Genomic DNA, 22519 nt, shown 5'->3' with positions numbered 1-22519 from the left:
AGCCCATCCTCTCTGTCTCTCTCCAGCAAGGGAGGGTACCCTACAGGGTACTCTATATTCAACCTCTGGTTCATTAGAGTGTCATTACAAAGTGTGTGTAACAGAGCATGGTATCAGTTCCTTCCTGGTAAGCATGGAAGAGCCCCATCAGTGTCAGAGAACCAAAAGGTGAGTGGCCACAAGCAATAAGACCTTCCATGATGGAAGTAGATGGAGCTGTGATGAAAAGCCCTGTGAATGAACTACAACTGCTGATTCTGCCAGATTCCATTCATTGAGTTTTCTCCAGGGCCAGCTCCAATTGAGTAACAAAATCCCAATATATAGGACAAGGATGCCCTCGTGTGGTCAGACTGAACTCTCAGCTCTGCCTCATTCCTCACAACTTGGGATTTTCAGCAGTCAGAAAAATGCTAGGCTACATACTGGAGAAATAGGTGGGTGTTTAGGGCCATCCTCAACTTAAGCTGGGAAGAGAGCGTCTGAAGACTATTCTACCCATCCTTCACCTTCTTGGCTTTTCCTCAGAAGCGCCCAAGGGGTCTTCACTGCAAGAAGTTGAAAGTAAACAGACCCTCCCTTGCCTCAGTGGTCCATTTCCCAACTTTACCGTGTGGGCAGCATGTCTTACAGCATAGCACAGCACACAGGAAGACGTTTTTATGGTTTCTCCCCATGTATCACTGGACCATGGCTTAAGACTGCTTATGGTGACATACTCAGTCACCATAAGCAGGCAACATCTGTCACCACCAGTAACTAGTTTGCTTGGCTCAGGGTCGCCATATGAATCTCATCAGGAACGCTGAAGTATTGCAGATTTCCCCTCAACTCTATCACTGTCTTTACAGACCCTGTCTAGGAAATATGCTATTTAAAAGAGTCCATAAGTCTGTCTAAGCAAGAGTCATCTCTCCAGGTGTAGAATTGTCTCTCTGTTGGGAAAGGATTGGTATTAGTAGTTCTTTATATTTTGCAGAGGATCTGATGTTTTATGTATTTTAATGTTTTAATATTATTAAGTAAGTGGGAGGTGGAGGGATAGTTTAGCAGGTAAGAGCACCCGTTGCTCTTACAGAACACACAAGGTCAGATCCTACACAGCCATACATTACTCCAGAGGGCTGGCCATCTCTGAACACCACGCACAACATGTACTGAAAATGCATGTGTTCAGTCAGGATACTCATGCACATAAAATCAAATCAAATCAAATCAAATCTTTAAAAATGAGCAAATAATTGAACATGAGTTTTAATGTTATGGAGCCAAACTGTCTCCCCAGTCTATGTTAGACTTCTGATCGTTGACTTGTAGCCTCTGACCTTGATTGTTTCCAGACACCAGAATTTTGCAAACCAGTAGTAATTAAGTCAGAAAGCCAAAATAAACCCACTGTCTTTTTTTTTTTTTTTTTAATGTACACAGCTATACTGACTTGCCTTAATGGGAGGGAATTTTTTTCTAACGAGTGGCAGCTATTTGCTTCTTTTGTGTGGCATACCCACGAGTACATGATAGCAATGTACTATTGCTGGTTTAGGATGAGGTCAGGAATACTATTTGCTGCAATAGCTGTGTGTCCAAGAAGGCGAGCATACCCTGGCAGGGACTCACTTTTCCACACTTAAATCTAACTAAATGTTTTACCCAAACTCTTTTAACCTTCAAATAGTATATGTTGATCACGACACCTTACAGGAACTCTTACCACACACTGGAAGCCCTGCCAGCTGTTTGACCCTCTTACTGTCTTCTCACTTCTCTAGGGGGTAAATATTTCTACAGGTGACCAACCTTAGGTCCCAGAGAAGTAAAGGAATAGTGTCAGAGAGAGGAGAAAGTAGCCTTCCATCCACACAACTTGCTTATTGCACAACAAGAGCCAGGTCACCCTTGTACCCCAAACTCTTGTTCATCTCATTCTTCTTGAGGTCGTCCTTAGTTTCCAAAAAAAAGAAAAGGGTGGGGAGAGGCTCAGCATTGGAGCTCACTGAGCAGTTGCTTAGCAACCAATGAATATTATAGCAAAACCAGACAACTCAATTAGAAATAATGAAGTCAGGTCCATGCTTGGGCAGAGCTGCAGAGTTTCACCAGAATCTCCTTCAGCCCTTACTTGTGTCTGGGAAGCAGCTAGTAGAGAAACAGCTTTCACTCTTGATTGCAGAACTGTTAAGTAAGGTCAGGGGCATGGAGAAGTCACATAGACTTCATTTGAACAAGTACATGACTTGGGGCAGCTTACTCCATTTGCCAACATTACTTTTTCTTAGCTAATGAAGGGGCGCTAACAGCCCACTGCTGGGTTCTAGTAGGTGCTCCACAGAAGTTAATTCTGTGACCCATGGAATGCTACCAACTGTCAGTATCAGAACTTGCCAGTCATCACCCCAGCACCTCCCCTTGCAAACTCCCTGCCGCCCTCGGGACAGCTGGGTAACTGCGTGGCACTATCTCGTTCTTTTCTGTCATAGACATGAGAAACAGACAAATGGTCTCTGAACTACAATGGTTCAGTTTCTGATTCTTCATCGATGCAATGGTGCATCCACAGAAACCATACTGAAAACTCTGAAATTTGCTTTTTCGGAGCTATCAATCAGCGTACAATCCTCTCTTTTGTTGCTAGGGTAAGCAGTAGACAGAAGCCCCCAGTCAGATGTGTGGTCACGGGGAAACACTGATATGACACTGCACACTGCGGAGACTAAGCTATGGTGTCAGCTAGGTTAGGTGTTGTAAGAGGTTTTCCCACAGATCAGGCTCTCAACGTATAATGAGTATATCAGGGTGTAACCCCATTTTAAGTGAAAGACCATCTATTCTCCTATGTCAGTTACTTTTCTGTTGCTCTGATACAAAGTACCATGATCAAAGGCAACTTAAGGAAGAGAGGGTTTATTTTGGCTTATGGTTCCAGAGGGATAAGCATTCATCATGGCAAGGAGGCATGACGACAAGTAGCAGGCATGATTATTGGAGCATGAAGCTGAGAGCTTACATGCTCTGCCATAAGCACAAAGCAGAGACAGCAAACTGGACGCATGTGAGGCTTTTAATCTCAAAACCTCTTCTTAGTCACATACTTCCTCCAGTAAGGCTATACCACATAAGTCTCCCCAGACAGCACCACCAGCTGGGGACCACTGCCAGAGAGCATGCGGCATAGTTCAGTCAAACCACCTCACCTCCTTAGCGAACATTTAAAGACCTTCATGTTCTTCATCTGTGACACCTCCTCATGAGGTTGTTGGAAGCCTAGAGGTGATAGATAGGACGTTCTTCCCATGACTGCGGTGCATATCTGGTATGGCAGGCTTGTGACAAAGCACAGAGTTAGCAGTGTTCCAGCATGCGTAAGGTTTTTATCCTGACTGTATGTGTTGCCACTTCTGCTGCTATTGTCACCATTACCATTGTGAATGCAAAAGTAGAAGCTGCAGGAACTGAGAGCACAGCAGGTAGGGATGGGTGGGCATGGAAGGCCTCTAAGAGAGCTGGGAGCTGAGATTAGGTTTAAAGGTCAATGAGTCTAATGGCAAGAGATGTCAGGACACCTAGGACTCAGGAGCAGCTGGTGTGGCTGATGGGATGAAAAATTGATGGTTTGGGAAGTGAGATATTGAACTGTTTCATAGCCAGGACTATTGACACCATGTGACTTGTTGATCTTCTGCAAAATTCCCACCACTACCTACAAGCCTTCCCTGTATTTATGTTCTAGGAAACAAACATGGTACCCTGGCATCCACCATACCTCATAGCATATGAAAATGAGTAATCAGTATAATTTCACTCTGTCCAAGGTAACTCATAACGACCTTCCTTCACATTTTCTCTGGTGTGTAACGGAGGGAGTGAAGAAAAGTGGTGCCAAGTGAGTCAGGCTGGGCGCCTGCCAAGACATATTAACCAGGTGGCACTTCCTTGGTTCCATACATCCTTTTAATTTTGCCAAATCTATAACATTTAACATTTATTGAGTGCTTGCGATGTGCCAGGAATTGTTATAATCCCCCTGCATGTGTTTTCGCAGGATAATGCTTCCATTCATTTTACTGATGAGGGTACCCAGGCTAAAACCCCCACCACAGGGCTCAGAATTGCTACCTGGGTACCTGGCTCCCTGTGAACTTTTCCAGAAGTTTTCTCTGTTTAGTCTGCTGATTGATCCAGATACCTTATAGGCCCATGTCCAGATTCATCACTGTGATTATAATCATCAAGCCAACTTTCACACAGAGAGAGATCTGTGCATAGAGGAAACTTTACCTGAGGGAACCCACGGCATCCTTACAAAACCCTACAAAGTACACATTAAGTGAAGATCCTACCAACCATGGGGCCCAGGGCTTGCTCAGTAGTACCATCTGGTGATTGTCTAGGTGGGATCTGAGTTCAGGGCACCTGCAGCACAACTGCACTCCTGGCAGTCCCTGCTATAACTCGTAGCCCCCATTTAACTCAGTGTAGCCATCATTGCCAATACTGAAGGAAGGTGAGCATTCGCTGGAGATGTTGAGGATTTTAAGAGATGGAGGAGAATAGAGGCCAGGCTCATGGTCAGTACACTGCAACTGTTGTTGTTTGTCATTACAACTTGCTCTCCAAGGTTCATTCTTAGCTGCTCTTTCTCACCTACTCTTCTATGACTGACAGGCCCTCCTTCTGGGTTCCTCATCAGTTAAGAAGCCACCCAGCTTGCTGGGACTTAGGAGCGCCTCCTTCTGGCAGATAACCTTGATGGACCTCCTCCCTCATGGGTCTGTCTTGAGGCCTTGACTATCTGACCTCATTCCTTATGGGCCTCTCTTGTGACTACCTTCCCTGTGGTTTCCTCCATGATTGCATACACAGAGTTCCCTCTGGGTCTCTCTTCCTCCCTCCTTCCCTTCCCCACCCTGAAGTTCATATTTGCTCAGTGAAAGTATCTGGCTTCATTCATATTTATTAATTGGAGACTATGTTATCTTAGTTCTCTTAATACCCAAGTATATAAAGCATTGATTGTTAAAATAAAGATCAGGAAAAAAGCTCAGAAAATTAAGAAAATTGCCTGTGATTATACAATTACAGAAGTGCTAGAGTCCAGGAAGAATAAAGTTCATCTGATTGAAAAAAATTGTGCATGATTCTTGTTCCACAGTTCAGTCTCCCTTCAGACTTACAGCTCATGAGAGGCGCCAGACCCCTTTACTGAACACCTTGTTAGTTGTCTCCTCTTAAAACAGAAGAATAAATGGCTATACTCCCCTAGAGCACACTACATGTTCACTACGTGCTAGAGGCAATAGTAGCTGCCATTTTGTGCTCGGCACAGTCTCCCTAGAATATTCTGTCCCTAGAATATACTGTCATTGATCTTATTTTCACCCTACTCACCAGCACCACCACACACTGATAGTACTAGACCTAGCCCATGGCAGTTTGAAGTCACTCCTGGCCCAGACAGTCCTGGGCAGATGATAACCTCAGAATCAGTCTTTCCTAATCAAAATGCAGCTATGCTTTCTCACTTTTCCAGACCTCCAAGGTATGTTTTCCTGACTTTGTTTTCACAAAGAAAACACTAAGCTGGGTTTGTGAGGGACACCTACAACCTTGGAAGGAAGAATCTCTTACAGGGTGTGCTGAGTGAGTAGAATGCTTCAGAATAGGGCTGGAATTATGTAGTTAATCCCTTGTGGGAAACTGGCAAGTACCTTGAATACTTTTTCAGAAAAGTTGTGACCAGTGTGACTTCTAGAGGAGTCTAATTTTAAACCATGGATCTTCTCTCCTAGCTCCTAGCCATTAGGAAAAGAGCTAGCTGCTGGTTTTTGCCTAGAAACCATCTATCCTACTCTGCTTCCTAGTGCTGTGATGAATGCCATGATCAAAAGCAACTCAGCTAGGAAAGAAGGACTTTCAGCTTAGAGCTTACAGTTCATGAAGGGAAGTCAGGGCAGGAGTTTAAGACAGAAACCCAGAGGCAGGAACTGAAGCAGAGGCATGGAGGAAATCTCCTTACTGGCTTGCTTCCAGGCTCACATCTAACTACATCTCACACTCCCAGGATCACCTGACCAGAGGTAGGACCACCCACAGTAAGATGGACGCTCCCACATCAATCACCAATCAAGAAAATGCCCCCATAGACATGGCCACAAGCCAGTCTGCTGGAGGCAAGTCCCTGGTTGAGGGTCCCTCTTCCCAGGTGGGTCTAGGTTCATTTCAGGTTGAGAAAAATGAACCAGTACACCAAATAAATTACTTTTTGCTAGCCTGCAGTCACTTAAGATGAAAGTATCAGTTACCTGCTCTTGGTCAGTTGTACTGGTCTCACTAGATATCCCTGCCTCCCATCTGTCCTCCAGCATTCAGTCAGGAAGAAGCGTGAGGGGACAGCTGGGTAGTGTAGACTCTCTTTATAAATGCAATCTAACCCCTCCCCTTGTTCTGGGCCTGTGCAATTCCTAGGAGATGCCACTGTAAGTGGCCATAGTCCTCATACCCACCCAGCCACTGGTCTGGGTAGCTGCTTTCTGTCTTATTCTAAGAGTTAGCTGTCCAGAAGAAGGTCAAAGTTGAACACTGTCATTGCTGTCCCCATCTCACATATACAGAAAGGACAGAGCAAACAGCTTGATTAAGCAAAATGTCAGCTAAACACCAGAGTCTGCAGCCTAGTCTTCCCCATCAAGAGCGTCATGAGGAAATAGGCTGACACTTGTTTCTCCGAGGCACTCCCACGTAATCTCATGCTGTTACCTAAGCTGTTTTCATAGTTACTGAAACACCTGCGTCCAAGGCAGAGTGGGAAAGGAAAAGGCAGACAGGGAGAGAAATGTGTAAGTGTTTACATGAGATCAACATGCTAAATACTGGAAAGCCATCTACCTACCAGTCACTGTTCCTAGGACTTGTACTAAGGCCCATGAGAGCACAGAGTCATGATTTACTTGGTTTGCATAGGAAGCCTCACTACTCACTCACATTTCTTCCTCTGCTTTAGACTACTTCTTCCAGGTAGGAACATTTGGTGTAGGGGCTATTTGCTTACTCTAGTGAGTTAAGAGGGAAGTCTGAGGGGAAATGATACACAGAAGTAGAGCCAAGGGGAGTTGGAAAAGCAGGCAAATTGATTGTCACAAATACCTGAGATGTTTTTAATGGAGAAGTGTTCAGAGACCTAGCTGGAAACTGAAAGGTAATGTTCTCCATTTCCATTGAGAAGCCAGATATCTGCCCTTGCTCTAACAGCATGCTTCTTTTTTGAATTGCTCATGCTCTCCCCTTCTGTCTCAAGCTCATTGTAAGTTGAGCCATTGAAGGAGAGGGGACTCACCATTCAAGCAAAACACTCCACTGATCTCTAGAACCCTGAGAGAAGAGATAGTGTCACTGCCTCCATTGTCAGATGGGAACTCTGTGAGTGCAATAGGTGATACAATTTATCCAGGTCAGAAGAGAGGTAGGCAGGTTTTCAAGACAGTGCCTGATTTGCAATGTTCTCCATTTTATCACTACTACCTTCAGCCATTTAGATAAATCCCTGTATTCCCGAACACAAACTATTACTGAAAGTTTATGACTATTTTGCAAGTACTTTGGACAAGAAGCAATGTATGTCACTCAATGCTTTCTTGAGAAGGACTACATGAGAAAGAGAGATGCAGAAATATGGATGGATGGATGGATGGATGGATGGATGGATGGATGGATGGATATAGAAATATAAAGAAAGGGATAGACTTTAAGGACTGGCAATATTGTGAGACTGGCAAGCCTGAAGTGAGAGCAGGCCTGCAATTGGAGCCACAGGAAGACATGTTACACCCCCAAGGCAGCAGCCTCCTTTTCTAGAAAAGCTTAGCTTTTGCTTTTCCATCCTTCAACTAATTGACAATGTTATCAAGGGTTATGTTATCTCCTTTCCTCATATTAAGAGTGCAGATATGGTCAACAGACTACAATATAAAAATTTCAAGTCTAACAGTCTGTATTTAGCAGTAGAAGGGAGATGTATGAAATGTTTCAAGTTTGTCAGGGCCATTTCTAGAACTCAAGTCCTTTAGCTCCAGCCAAGCTGTGTCACTATAATACCTCTACTTCTAGAAAATTCTTTAGTCATTGCATGACTTACCTTGTAGACAAGTAATAACAGCAGATTATTCACCCCGAGTCAGCATGCACCAGCCAAGGTAGGATGTATCAACAAAGCACATTGCAGCAGGGCCCAGAACATAGGTATCACCCCCCTCAATAGAAGTGCTCAGAATCTAGACCCTGCAATGACTTTACTGGTGAGACAGCTTCCTAATGATGTCCTTCCAGGACATCAAAATTGAAACCAAGTCTGAAATGGACTTGTCTGGGGACCAAACTATCCTTATAGCAGTTTGTGATTCAATGAGATGAAAGGAAATTTGCAGAAAGCACTGTAGAACAAGATACTGTCTGCAGAGGGAAATAGGAATAGACAGAGCCTATTTATAAGGTATGTTGCTCTTTGGGTCTGTTGTAGGTGTTGCGATGTATCCATTACTGTTGTTTGGTTGCAAGTAACAGAAACCAATTCAAGAATGTAATTAAAGTAAAAATAAATCAAAGGGTGAGTATCTCCTATGGAATCAAAGTAGAATTGGAAAACCAATGCAGTGAGACCAAAGTTAAGCTGAGCAGCTCTGAGCATCTCTACAGCAGAAGTTCAAAAGCCTGCAGAGCCACAACAATACAAATCAGCTGTGTGGTCTCCCAGGCTCTGTTTCCATGCAAATTACCAAGGGTGAGAAATGTGTTTACTCTGTGTGGTTGAGTGCCAACCCCTAAACAATATGACCTGTGTAGGGGTTCATGTAGGGCATGCCAAGCTCTGAGAGCTGCTGCTATCTATAAGGCCCATAGAAAGGAGAATTATTTTTGAGCAGGGCACTTTTTTTAAATGGCTTTTAGGGTAGCTAAAAGAGCCACCAGGAGCGCAGTCAGTAAAGGGGCTTTCTGAGCAAGCTTGAGGGCCTGAGTTTGAGCTGGGAACCAAACTTAAGAAGCTGAATGTAGTAGCGCATGCTTGTAATCCCAGAACGGGGGATGCAGAAATAGGTAGAATTTTACTATGCAGTTTACTGACCTAGCCTACTTGACAAGCCTCAGTTCCCAATGAGAGATAGCATCTCTAATAGCAAGGGAGAAGGAAGAATGACACTCCGAGGCTGACCTACACACAGTTCACCCACACATGTAAGCATGTGTACATATGAAAAACTGACTGTAATAGTAACTTGGGGATTGTGTAGCAAATCCCATGCTTTTATATCCATTATGGATGAGTGTTCTGTTCCCTACCTCCTACTCTATTTTTGTAAAATTTATATCTTAAAATAAGCAGCCATACATGCAGTCTTGCCCTCAATCTTTGTCCTCAGATGCTTAACATACTGAGTCACTTATGTCAGCATGTAATTACAGTTCAGTTCAGTTCAGGCAGCCTGTGGCTGGCTGGCTCTATCCCTCTGCAGCTGACATATGATGGATGGATGGATGCACAATGAGTACTGACTGATAAGCATTTTCCCACCAACTTCCTTCTCATGCTCCAGAGTCCTAGGGATCCAAGAATATTCTTTAGACTTATATCCTCAACTTTCATCCCAAGTAGATAAGTAAGCATACATCTTTTCTAGGAGGAAGGTAAAGGGCCCAATATTGTATCCAATATAGGTTTAATATAAAAGTCTGACCCTAGATCTGGCCACAGAGGAACTGTAGATATTTGACATCATTGTTGAGACAAACAAGGGAGAGAAGAATGCAGACCAGAACAGACTGACTCACACCCATGACTCTTAGACTGGCTGAGTATAGCTTGCAGGCTTCTATCTTCAGTCATCCTTTACAAACCTCTGTAGTAGGGATGTGGGGCTGTGTCACTGTAGTTAATCATAGTTGTGAAGGCTCAATTATAATGATATTTGGGGGTTCCAAACTGAGCTTCCACACCAGCCCTTGGCCACCTCTTACTCATACACCAAGGTCTGATAAGACTGACTAAGGTTGGTTTTAGAAAACTGTCCTTTTCTGTCCTTGCCCATAGTCTTCCTCATTGCTAATCGGTATAAAGTCTCAGTCAGTGTTTCTGTTCGTCGCTACATTGGCCCAGGTAAACACAGTGACTAAGACAGAATGTGGCTTCTCTTTGAATATCATCCCTGGTTCCTGCTTAAGTATAGGCTCTGAGTTTTGTGTCTGCCATTCCCAAGCCTTCTAAGCTGCTTTCTCTATTGTAGAGATAGACATAGAAGATCCATGATTGCATCAAGATCTTAAAGTCAGTGGTGTGACTAGGAAGTCTGAAATACTATGATTATAGCCAAAAGAGACCACAGTATATCGAGCCACAGTGTAATGATAGCCCTGCAGAAGATATCCACTTACTACTGCATGCCTGCCTCCTGCCAGATAGACTACTTGCCCTGATAATACCTCATCCATGCCAACTCCAGGAGCCAGACATTGTCAGTATTTTGAGCAGGGGGAACCTGAAGTAGCAAGGAGCTCGATTACTTGGCCAGGATAGGACACAAAGCACCATTGCCAGGATTCAAATCCAATCTTCTTAAAAAGATTCATGGTATACTGCCAACTTTGAGCCTTTTTCCCTTTTGAAGAGATGGTGTAATGAGCTGGGAGCTAACAGTCCAGCCCAGGAGGTCAGAATCCAGGTCCTGAGGAGCACAAGACTGGGTAGGAGTCAATGAAATTGGAGAACTCCAAGTAATCCATCAGACTTCTGTCTTACCTGGCCAGATGCTGGCTATGGAGAAGGTTTCTACTTACTCTATCGGTTCAGGATCAGGCCATTCCAGAAGTAGAGGGGTCCTGGTCGGTCTTTCCTCTCATTGGCTTTGAATCCCTTGTCTTCTGTGGCCTGTACTGTAGAAGGGGTAGACACATAAATCTTTTGAGACTGCCCCACTCTATACTTGGCTCTGATAGAAGCACACTCTGCAATTATGTAAAAAGTAGGCCCAGCCTCTATGCTCTAACTGATACTCTGTTGGCTTTCCAAAAATTCTTAATGCTCTGAGTCAGACACAGTAACCTGTCAGTTCCTCTCTCTGCTTCCTGTGATGGATCTAATAGTTGCTTAGCCTCTCTGAGGTGACCATCAGCCATGCTCACAAAGAAGGAATTTGACCTGACATCAAAGACACCCTATATCTCTACCTGCCTCTTTTTCAGGAAGTCTGTCATCCAGCTTGACCTTGCCAGTACCAAGAAAGCGATGATTGTCCCTGCATTCGAGACACTGCGCTACCGACTCTCTTTCCCTAAGTCAAAAGCAGAGCTGCTGTCAATGCTGGACATGGGGACCCTATTCACTTTCAGGTGAGTGACCCTCACAGCGGTCATCTGAGGTACCCAAAGAGCCTCTCTCCTAGGACACCCAGATGTCAAAACTGTTGGCAGAGAAAGGAATTAGTCCCTTATAAAGCCTAAGAAAGAAACTCATCCCAGTGTCCTTCAGACTCTCTGTCCTCCCTTCCTGCATGTTACTTGCTTTGCTTTATACATGGATGGTAGCCACTGTATCCAGATGTAAAGAGAGGCTTGCTGGGGCGAGAAGCCACACATTTCTGTACTTTAAAAGAGGTGACAAACTCCATTTAGGGCTCTGTCACTATCCCTTGACTCAGAATTCTATCTTTGGTATATACATGGCAGTGTTCTCTAGAGAAACAGAATTGATAGGATGAATATATATTTGAAATGACTTTATTAGGTTACCTTTTGCATTGATAGCATGAATATATATTTTAAATGAATTTGTTAGGTTATCTTCTGCAATACAATCAAATTGGGCCAATAATGGCTGTCTCTATTGGAGAAGCCAAGAATTTGGTAGTTTCCCAGTCCAGGAGTCTGAATATCACAGCAATGCCAGTCTCTAGTGCCAAGGACCTGGTAGGTTCTTGCTTTTCAGTACACATCGGAAGCCTGAAAAGTCTGGTTCTAATATCACAGAAAGAGCTGGTGATGGCAGCAGCTATAAGGTCAATAAATTTTTCAGCAAGAATGAAAGCCCAGTGAGCACTAAAGTTTTCTTCTTCTAAGTCTGGCCACTGCCAGAAGGTGTCATCCAGATTTAGGGTAGGTCTTCCCTATCAATGAAGTCATTCAAGACAAGCCACACACAGACATTCCCACAAGCTAACCAAGTATATAAAATCTCCCATTGAGACCTTGTATCAAGTTGAAAAGTAAAACCATCACAGTATTCATTAATCCTTAAGGTGAGTGGGGTTTACTCTGAGATACCTGGTAGGGTTTCTTTTTGTTGTTTCCATGTGTAAGTAGTCTAATCGCTAAGATCTCAGAGTATGGAACAGGTATCTGAAATCAATCTGCAACTCAAAGTCATCAAGCGGACTCCAAAGTTGTACCCAACTGGGTGTAAGAGCTCACTTATATATTGCCCACTGATAGCTACAAGCAAAACCATTGGTTTTCTCATTCTGAGACCCTGATGCCTTCAGCACTCATCTGCACAAGAATGGTGCCGGGCTCTACGTTAAGTATAGCAGTCAGGACTAGGGGAGTGGGAATCCTGCTGCTCTCTTTCAGATGGAACAGTATGAAAACAACCCTTTCAAACCCTTTCATCTGCCTGTTTCTGCTAAGGCTTCACACTACAGCCTTCACACTGTAGGAATGGCCCCTGCTTCCTTTGAGTGGAAAAAAAACAAAACAAAATAAAAACAAACAAACAAACATGCAGTTTGAGCAGCCTGAATTGTGAACAAGCATTTTAAGCATAACAACTGGGTGGTCATGATACTACAAAACCTCTGAAAGGCTGTCTCAGACTGTTTGTCAGTGAGGATATTTATCCCATGGCACTAAGTTAATGCATAGTTTTGTTTTGTTTTGTTTTGTTTTGGGGGGGGGAGTAGAAAGTTCCAGGACTCAATCATCAACCTTCATCTTCTCTTCAGGGATCTAGAAAAGAGCCTAGAAGAATTCATCTCCACCTACCCCAAGCTATCCTTTTCTACTTCCCATAAATTACATGCTTCACATGGACCAGGAATTGGGATGCACATAATCCTTACAGCAAACATAAAGTGGATACTAATTCTTATTTTGCAGTGAAGACACTGATACTAAACAATCAAATAATCTGCTCAATGACACGTGGCTGATAAGTGGCAGAACCAGGATTCGGTCTGAGAAACCACTAGGTCTGTGCTCTTAACTGAAATAGCACTGGGCTACTGACAAGCCCTTCATTTTCATACCAATTCTTACTTGGAAACACAAGATCACAAATTGGTTCTGGAAATTGAGATTGAGACCAAATCTTTATCTGAGTCTCTCACAGTTACTCCATCTCCATGTCTGAATACCTGACAAACTTTTACGGTATCCATCCTGCCATCTTCTACTGCAGGTGATGTGAGAACTCATTTCAAGGCCATAGCTGTGATCATGAGAGTTAGGGCCTAGCCTACTGTGTCCATGATTACTGCTCTGGCCAACAGGTTGCAAGCCACCATGCCAATTGCTAAATTACAGCCTTCCCCTCCAAGAAATTGCTTTTGTCACCTGCTCTCCCGATAAATCCCTAGTCCTCATCACTGGCATGAGAAGCTTCTACACCCCTCTGCATCCTACAGAAACATAGTGCTCAGAGTATGTATGGCCCCTAGACCAATAGCATCACATTGCCTGGGACCTTGTTGTGAATGCAGTCTCAGACCTCATCCTGGACCATAAACCTTCATGTTAAAACTAGTCCTTTACATAGCCCTGACATACATAAAGTGTGAGAGCAGTGAGATCAGCTCTTTCTTCCACATAACATTATGTCAGGTGTGCTAGGGAACCCCTCTCATCATCTGCTTTTGCGGTTGCCTGGTTCAGTGTCAGCAGTACCAACAGTGAGCAGGCGGTTTCCCGGCAGTCTACGGGCTGTGTCTTGTGACTTCACTGTGTTCTCTTCTGCTCAGCCACTTGTCATGCTGTCAGCAGGCTAGACTGAGCGAATAGAAACTACTTCTCTAGCCGGGTAAGCAGCTTGGCCCCGCTCTCCCTGGCCTCCCTTCCTCTTTTATTTTTCTTCTTTTTCCTATCATATAGTAGGTCAAAGTTGAGGGTCTAAGGATGGAGAACAACAACAACAAAAAATTGGTCACAAATCTGTTGATACTCCTGAAAGCAACATCATTGAGAACTGACATCATATTTAGGAGTCAAATGGAGAAATAATGAAAGCATGCTCACTTTTTGAAGGATTAACTATTAGTATGTATCAGACACGTCCATAGTACTTTATGAGAAATCACTTCATATTAAAAGTTGGTATTATTATCTTTGCTTTACCAGGAGAAAAAAACAAGATATGGAACCTGCCCACACCTGCTAAATGAAAGGATGCAAGCCCAGGCAGGCAGGCTGCCATCAAGAGCCCTTATTTTTAACCACTTTGTTTAACTGCCTGGTAGGGAACAAGCATTTAGAGTGCCTTCTGCACGCTCAGCCCTGTGCCAGTGTTTCTAGCACTGTCTTATTAAAGTTCCTGCACAGTTTATCATGAGAGGTATGGTTTTTTCCAGCTCACAAGACAGAAAATTAAAGCCCTATTAAAGTACTTCCTTGTTCAGGGTCTGCTGTTCCTAAATGGTAGAAGTGAGATTTGAACCCTGGTCCAATGGTCCTACTGTGCTCTGCTTGGAACCTAATATGAATTCCCAGTCATCACTTACGCTATGCCTGTTCTGTCAAAGGCACCAAGTCTGAAATATCCTTTCCATGCTCTATTAAAGTAGCAGTCTTCTCCCCACTCTCCTTTCTTTTAAGTAACTGGCTTTGGTAGACGTTTCTGCATTGATGGAACTGAAGCTCAAGTCCCTGCCTCTCCCCAGCTTTCCCGTCCTACCCAGCCACACATTGCATGTACTGGATGGTCTGGCAGAAGTCCAGACTCTTTGATGAAATGGAGTTTTAAAGAGTTTCAGCCTTGCCACTAGAATGCCACCTGCCATGGGGCACTCACTCTCACAGCTTTGCTTGCTTTACAGAGCTGTCCCTAAGAAGATTAGAAAAAAACCCTTATCTGTATTTCTTTCTCCTGCAGCTAAGCTATTAGATCCTAACACTTCCTTTTTGTTTCAGGAAGCGTTTCTGTACTTCTAGGTACTATCTTTCCTAACCCCTTTCTGTTGTCTCCAACTGTAGCTTCATTTTATTCCTTGCATCCACCTTCCACATAACTTTCAGTGACAAAGTCCCACCCTCCTTACTGGTTTCTCTCTCTCTGTCACCTCTCAAGTTTTAGATTACTCATCCACTCATTTTTTCCAATGTACTCCCTCACATTAGATACACCAATGACAACAGAGCATCAACCTAGTGCTAAGATAGGAGAAAACCTTGGATCTTAGAACTGAAAGGAAATCCTTTGAGATGAGGTAGGAAAGAGGGACCTGAAAAGCTGTGTGGTACATTCAAAGACAAAGAATGAGAACAGAGCCCTAGTCTGCAGGGCATTCCACCTCAGCCCCTTGCTCTTTCTACCTTTCTCTATATGATGAGGACAGAAGCACACAGCTGGCCCTTCAGCCAGCTACCTGAGCTTCATTACTGTTTGCACAATACTGTGCAGGAGTTCAGACCCACAGCCTGACTGTCTCTGTCTTCTTGCATGGAGTAGCCAGGTCTCTGACCAGGGTTCCTCCGAGTGGAAAGCAGGTATCAGGAGAAATACAGACCTCCTCCAGTACCACACAATTCTCTTCCTGTTGGCTGGATACTGATAGGGTTTCTTTCCTTGTCACCACAGGTGACGTTCTTCATTCTACTAGCTTTTAGACTTGTACCCCAATTGGTTCCCGGCTCCTCCCTCTTTTCACCCTGACTTTATAAACAGCTCACAACATGACTCTTTCCTTCCTTCCAGATCTGAAGGATCATAAGTCAGATCAGATCTACCCTAGTAATCTCAATTTTTATTATCACAGCAGCATTTGCTTAATAACCTCCATATCTATAAATATCTAAAAAAAAAAAGTCCACTTGTGCCACATAATATGATATAACCAGAAAGGCATCTTACTCACAGGTTCTGCCCCATCACTGAGTATCAAGCAGGATTACCAATGCTCCCTGATAGGCATGACCAGATATAGATTTCATGGAAATGAAGTCAAGCGCTCAAAAGTTCACTGGAGTCTTCTCATTAGTGACAGGTAACTCTGGGAAACTACATTAGTTTCTTGGGGATGCTGTAACAAAATACTACAAAATAGGTGGCTTAACCCAACAGTTGTTTATTATTTAACATTTTTGCAAGTCAGAAGTCCAAGCTAAAAGTTCTGATAGGTCCATGGTCCATGGTTTTTCCAGAGGTTCTAGGAAAGATGCCTTCCATGTTCCTTTCTTTTTGTTTGTTTGTTTTTCCTGGTAATCGCCAGCAATCCTTAATACTTCTTATTTCTTGATGGTCCGTCATTCTAAGCTCTCTCTGCATCTGCACATGGTAGTCTCACTGTGCATCTGTGTGCTCAAATTTCCCTCTCATAAAAGGACATCAGATTAAGTCCCACCCTAATTTTAACTTGAGTATATCTATAAAGATCCTGCTCCTACTAGGTCACATTTACAGGCACTGAAGGTTTGAACTTGAATGAGGGTTTTGGAGGAACACAGTGCATCCCACTAGGAAGACCATATCAACATGCATTTCTTCTTCCTCCACATCACCAGGTCTGGGAAACTTCAGCTTCCACCTCTTCACTCATGGCTTTTCTTCACATGTCCCAGGTACCACGTATGGACTAAAGGCCACGCACCCACAAACTTTGCCAAGTGGCGGACTGCCACCACGCCTTACCAGGTTGAGTGGGAGGCTGATTTTGAGCCATATGTTGTTGTGAGACGAGATTGCCCTGAGTACGATCGGAGATTTGTGGGCTTTGGCTGGAATAAAGTGGCTCACATCATGGAATTGGATGCACAGGTGAGAACAGAACACCCACCTGGTACTATGTGGGAAAGGAGAGAGATACAGATATTAGAGCTGAAAGAGAACCTTGGAGACACGAAGATTTAAAAGGACCTTCAGAGAAACAAGATATGTTCAGGAACTAAGAATGAGAATTTGAATCTGATTTTCTAGGCTTTCAACCTCAAACCTTTGTTTCTCCTTCTCCCCTTGAATGAAAATTCGGTTCTAGACAATGTTAGTTTCCTATAATATATCATCTTACCCTCTCCATCTAGTGAGGAAGATGACTAGTTGTCTTTAGCTAGGTGACTAGTCGTGATTAGCCTCCAAATTGTTTATTTGATTCACTGTAAGTGACACAAAACATGCTACTAAAATGTAGCTAACTATTCTGCCCTTTAATTAAAACAGCAGGGATTTTTAGACTGTGTTCCATCTGAAAGTCTTCATTCATTCACACAATACTTAGCAAGCATCTACTTCAGAAGAAGTCTGCAGAATTTTAATAGGTGAAGCCAGAGTACTATACATTTTCAAAGGACCAGATGGTAAGTATGTGGAGTTTTGTGAGACTTACAAGTCTCCCTCGTACCTGCTCTGTTCTTCCACTATTGTTCCTCCATTAGATAGCCTCTAAACAAATATACATGGCTGGATTTCAGCACAGCCTCATTTATACAACCATGCTGAAAACAGACAGGCTGTAGTTTGTCAACTCCTTTCCTATGATAAGATATATGTTCCATTGAGTCTAAGACATGTCAGGTGACTTAGAACTACTGATGTATGTAGGAGGTTATGAAATCATGTCCATGTTGAGCAAAACAAAGCATGAAGTCCAGCCATTGGTACCCATGCCATGACCAGCATACCTGCTTACATACCATGAGTCCTGACCTGCCTTTGCTGCTACCACAAAGAACAGTGATATTTCTGGGCCCAACAATGTTGTTGTATGGTGACTATCCAAAGAAAAGCTCATTTTTCCCATCATCAAGGCCTACCCTTTACTTTAGACTCTTTCATAGAGCTTTTGCAAATGAACCATATACTTTTCTGAATTTGCCTGTGGCACTCATCAGTCACAACTTTACCCATTCCAATGAGGCACTCATAACTGACAGGTCACAAAGTCCCAGCTGTAGAGGCTGGGGTCGGGGGATATAACCCACTTTGTCCCTTTGTGAAATGACCCCAGACAGCTGGGCCCTATGGTCTTACGTGTTCTCCTAATTTTTCTCACTTCATCAGCTGCCATTTTCTGCCTATCACATATGCCTTTTCTGTCCTTGATTTGCCTTGCTGAGTTTATTCTTGTCTGCACAGGTCTGAGAAAGTAAATGACAAGAATCTAAAACTGGAGCAAACTGCATGTGTTGGGGTCTGTCTGAGTTCCATGTCTTAAATTTGTGTCCACTGATTTGGCTGTTCAGAGATGTTGCATATTTCACTGTCTCCTGCCATGATCGAGCATATTCTATGATGCCACCACTTACAAGAAGTTGAGGAAATTTTTATCCCTGTTAAGCTTTAATACAGCTAAACATTTTGGGTTTATTTGGGTTATTTGGATATTTATTTAATTATTTACCTGTTTTTACGACAGGATCTCACACTGTGGCTTAGACTGGTCTGGAATTTGCTGTGTAGCCCAGGTTGACCTGAAATCCATGGCAGTCTTTCTCATGTAGGCTTTCCAAGTGCTGGGTTACAATCAGGTGCCACCACTTTGAGCTTAAACATTTGCTTTTGCTTTTTTATTTTTTATTCTAATTTCTCCCTCTTGTACCTATCTGAGGATACTGTCAATATTCATCCAGTTCTATGATAAATCACATAAACAAATGTCAAATTATTATCCAAGAGAATATTACATGGGAACAGCATTTCAGAGTGACCATGGGGCATATAGAGAGCTTCTGGGTTGGGCATGTGTTCTGCTTCCTTCTTTCATAAAGTATGAGTTTCACTCTCATAATCATGCTTCAAGATAGAGTTTCTCACTCTCACTTTATGAATGAGCAAACCAAAGTTCAAATTACTGTGATATTTTTTATGAAGCAAGTTATTCTGGAGCTATTATGCCTCTCCTAGTGTTATTCTGTAGGCCCTTGATTCAGAGTCATACATGACCCAAGGTTCTTTCAAAATCAGTCATTACTCTTGTCTTTCTTCTTCCAGGAGTATGAGTTCACCGTGTTGCCCAATGCCTACATGATCCACATGCCCCATGCCCCCAGTTTTGACATCACTAAGTTCCGTTCTAACAAGCAATATCGCATCTGTCTCAAAACCCTGAAGGAAGAGTTTCAACAGGACATGTCCCGGCGCTATGGCTTTGCTGCTTTGAAGTATCTCACGGCTGAGAACAATAGCTAGCATAATGAAGGCCACCACGAGGGAGAGACATGCCACAAGGGAAGAGCCACTTGCTGCCTGGGCCCAGACTTTGAAGACAAAATCCATCACTGATTTTGTTTGGTTTGTTTTCCTTTGTCTCTTTGGCCCCACAAAGCTGCTCTCTTCTGAGATCTTGGACAGGGACCCAGGCCACTATGAGGTACTTCCAGAATGGGACACAGAAGGGTGAAAGCAAATGAAGAGTTAACAACGTATCACAAAGGCACAGACCAAGTCAGAGTTTCTGGAATCTCCCATTGCTTTTTACAATTATGGGTCAAACTTTAGCTGTGAAGAAAGAAGTTGCCATGCTTTGGGTTAGTCATTCCAGGAAATAAGAGCAAGATATTTCCTTCTAAGAATATCCCTGCCACCTAACTGGCACCCACGTGGAAGACAGGCCAAGGACCCAAACAACCATCTGGGTACCCACATGGGGACATTATATATGCAGCGACCTGGAGGTGGAATGAATTGATTCTTTATTATGAAAGTCACTCTTGTTTTGTTTTGGGTTGTTTGAATTTAGGAGATTTTTTATTTTGATCTAGGAATCCAAGTTAAAACAAAATCTAATTCTTAAAGCTCCAAAAGAAAAATCAGCTCCCTCAACCAACACTGCTCTCAGTCAGCAGTGGCCCAGTGACAAGCATCCTCAGGAATGCTCGCACATGGGCAGCTTTCTTCAGGATGAACACTGAGGCCACCTGATGCTGAGGTTCTACTCCAGATCCAGGGCTATGCCAGGGACAACAGAAATATGAGGCCAAACATTATATGCAAGTCACATTTTCTATGGACAGTGACCAAGTCACAAGGAAAGGGCTTCAAGGAACTTCTTCAGCACTCACAGAAGGTACGATTCCCTGCTCAGGCCTTTAGAAGAACTTGAATGGTTCACAGGAGTCCACTCCGAACACTCTTATAACCACATGGAAACCACTGGCAGAAATGGGTCAGGTGTCTGTGTGTTTCTCCCTGCCTCACTGTTGGAAGTGGGGGACTGGTGAGCTTAGTTTCCCCTCAGGACCTCTCCTAGGCTTGGCAACCACCTCTTCATTGTGCAGACGGAAGAAACACTGGACTTTTTACCCGTTTTCTTTATTCTTCACTATTAATGTTGTGTTTACATGGATGAGAACAGGAGTTAATGGCCTGCACTCTGCTGGGCTGTTTGTATTGTTGCCATGTGACCAGCGAAAGCTGCATTCAATAAATGAAAGTACAGACTCTTTCTTCCTGCTCTCCCTCCCACCCTTGTAAGAAGCCACATGACACACGTGGTCTAGAGGGCAAAGTCAGATTCATGTACAGCACCTCACACTCTGTTCTTCCGTCTCATCTTTCTCATTGTTTGAATGTCACCTTTCTTCCCCTCGATGTTTAAGGTCAGATCTCACTTTCTCCTTAACCCTCAGCTCATTTTCAACTTTTTTAGTTTGCATCTATCTCACCTCTGTAGCCAGATGCTGTATATTTTAAGTATGCAAATTGTGGCAAACAGTATCATTTGGTTAACTAGCCTCTCCTTAAGGGCTTTCTTGTCCTGTGGAGCCCCACAACACTCCAATCAATGAGAGCACTACATGTGATGTGTTCAGTGGTGTTTCCCCTAGATTAGTACAAAATGAGGAAAAATGTAATCAGAATTAGTTGTCATAGAGATACAGGTAAGTTTTTGTCTTCACTAGTTAATTCTCTCATTGAACAATAAAATATCTGACATATTTATATTGGTTCAGAGTTTGAGAATCCAGCTCATCATGGTAGGGAAGTCAGGGTAACAGGAACTTGAAACCACTGATCGCATTGTACCTGTAGTCAGGAAGCAGAAGGAGATAAGAGTCAGCACTCAGCTTGATGCTCCTTTTCTTCAGTCAGGGACTCCATCCAGTTGGGTGGTGCTGCCCACACTTAGCTGGGACTTCTTACTTCAGTTAACCTAGTCTGTGATCCTTCATACATGTCTAGACATTTATCTTTATCTTCCTTGTTAATTCTAGATCCTGTCAAGTTGACAATATTGACTATCACACTATACATAATATATATCATATTATATATAACATATAATGCATATATAAAGGAAGCATCTACATGTATAGCATATATGCAGAATTTATTATTATAAAAGTAATGCATGAACATAATCCATGAATACCACTACAAGAAAACATGACGAAAATGTGTTCAAATTCATATTAAGTTCATTATTTCAGTAACGATGCTTGCAGCCACCTTCCAAATGCTTGCAGAATTTTCTGTCCATCTTTATGCAGATACCATGTTCAGTGACCTCCTCTGAGCCTCATGATTGACTAAATGTCTACCTTTACCACTCATTGCTTTCCCTGTTCCTTCACATACATGCATGTGTACACACACCTGAAGGTGCAGATACGTTCTGCTGCTTTCTGCCAGATTACCATTTCTTAGTAGGTTGATTTGAGCTACTCATTTCCAGCACCTTGAGTCAAGCTCAACATTAGTTGGTAGCACTGGTTCCCCAGTTAAACATCAAATTTTAATTCCCTAAAGCTTGTCATTAAACACTTAAACTTGTTTTCATTTGCATGTTTATAGAAATAGCCAATGAGTATATAATTTGCTAGTTAAGCAGGGTCACTCATGAGAATGAAAGAAGATGCTAATTACTTTGATGAAACTGCATGTACATAGAATCAATTAAACCCAGAAGCTGACACTCCATACCAGCGTGAGAAACATCCTATTACCTCAAATATGACTACCTGGCATGGTCATTTAGTCCCATTTAAAAATAGTCTAGATAGAAAAACCCAAAGGCTCACCAGTTCAACTGACAGCCCAGGAGGAAAAGGCCAAACAGACATAAGGCTGAAGGCTTGCTAGTTCAAAGCCCAAAAGGCCAGGTAGCTAAGAAGCTGAAGCTAAAGCCAGAGCTTAAGGTAAAAGTTCTTCTCTACTTCTCCACACTGTCTTACAACCCCTCAACTCAAAGTCCCTTCTACTTTTTAATTCCTGTCAGCTAGTTTCTTGCTCTGCCTCTTGGCCGAGGGTTAACTTTATTAAATCCTGTGTACAAAAAGCTCTTGGATTAAAGGTGTGAGCTAGGGCTGGGTGAACACCATAGTCACCTGTTTACAATAAAAA

At 43.1% G+C, this 22519-nt stretch overlaps 1 protein-coding gene across 4 annotated transcripts in view; it reads left to right on the top strand.

The window, feature by feature from the left end:
- The window catches only part of Large1 (LARGE xylosyl- and glucuronyltransferase 1), a 500017-nt gene extending 479395 nt beyond the window's left edge, over positions 1-20622 (top strand). For 3 of the 4 annotated variants that reach the window (XM_060393169.1, XM_060393172.1, XM_060393170.1), the window contains 3 exons: positions 11224-11370; positions 16804-16999; positions 19169-20622. In XM_060393169.1, coding sequence (XP_060249152.1) covers positions 11224-11370; positions 16804-16999; positions 19169-19366 — 541 coding nt within the window. In that variant the 3' untranslated portion in view covers positions 19367-20622. The remainder of the gene's footprint in view (positions 1-11223; positions 11371-16803; positions 17000-19168) is intronic. The other variant, XM_060393171.1, reaches the window with a different exon arrangement.
- Positions 20623-22519: the final 1897 nt, after the last annotated feature.

This window comes from Meriones unguiculatus, chromosome 10, assembly GCF_030254825.1.
Source record: "Meriones unguiculatus strain TT.TT164.6M chromosome 10, Bangor_MerUng_6.1, whole genome shotgun sequence".
Classification (NCBI taxonomy): Eukaryota; Metazoa; Chordata; class Mammalia; order Rodentia; family Muridae; genus Meriones; species Meriones unguiculatus.
Note: the sequence above shows the minus strand (reverse complement) of the source record. Positions and strands in the feature narration are given on the sequence as shown.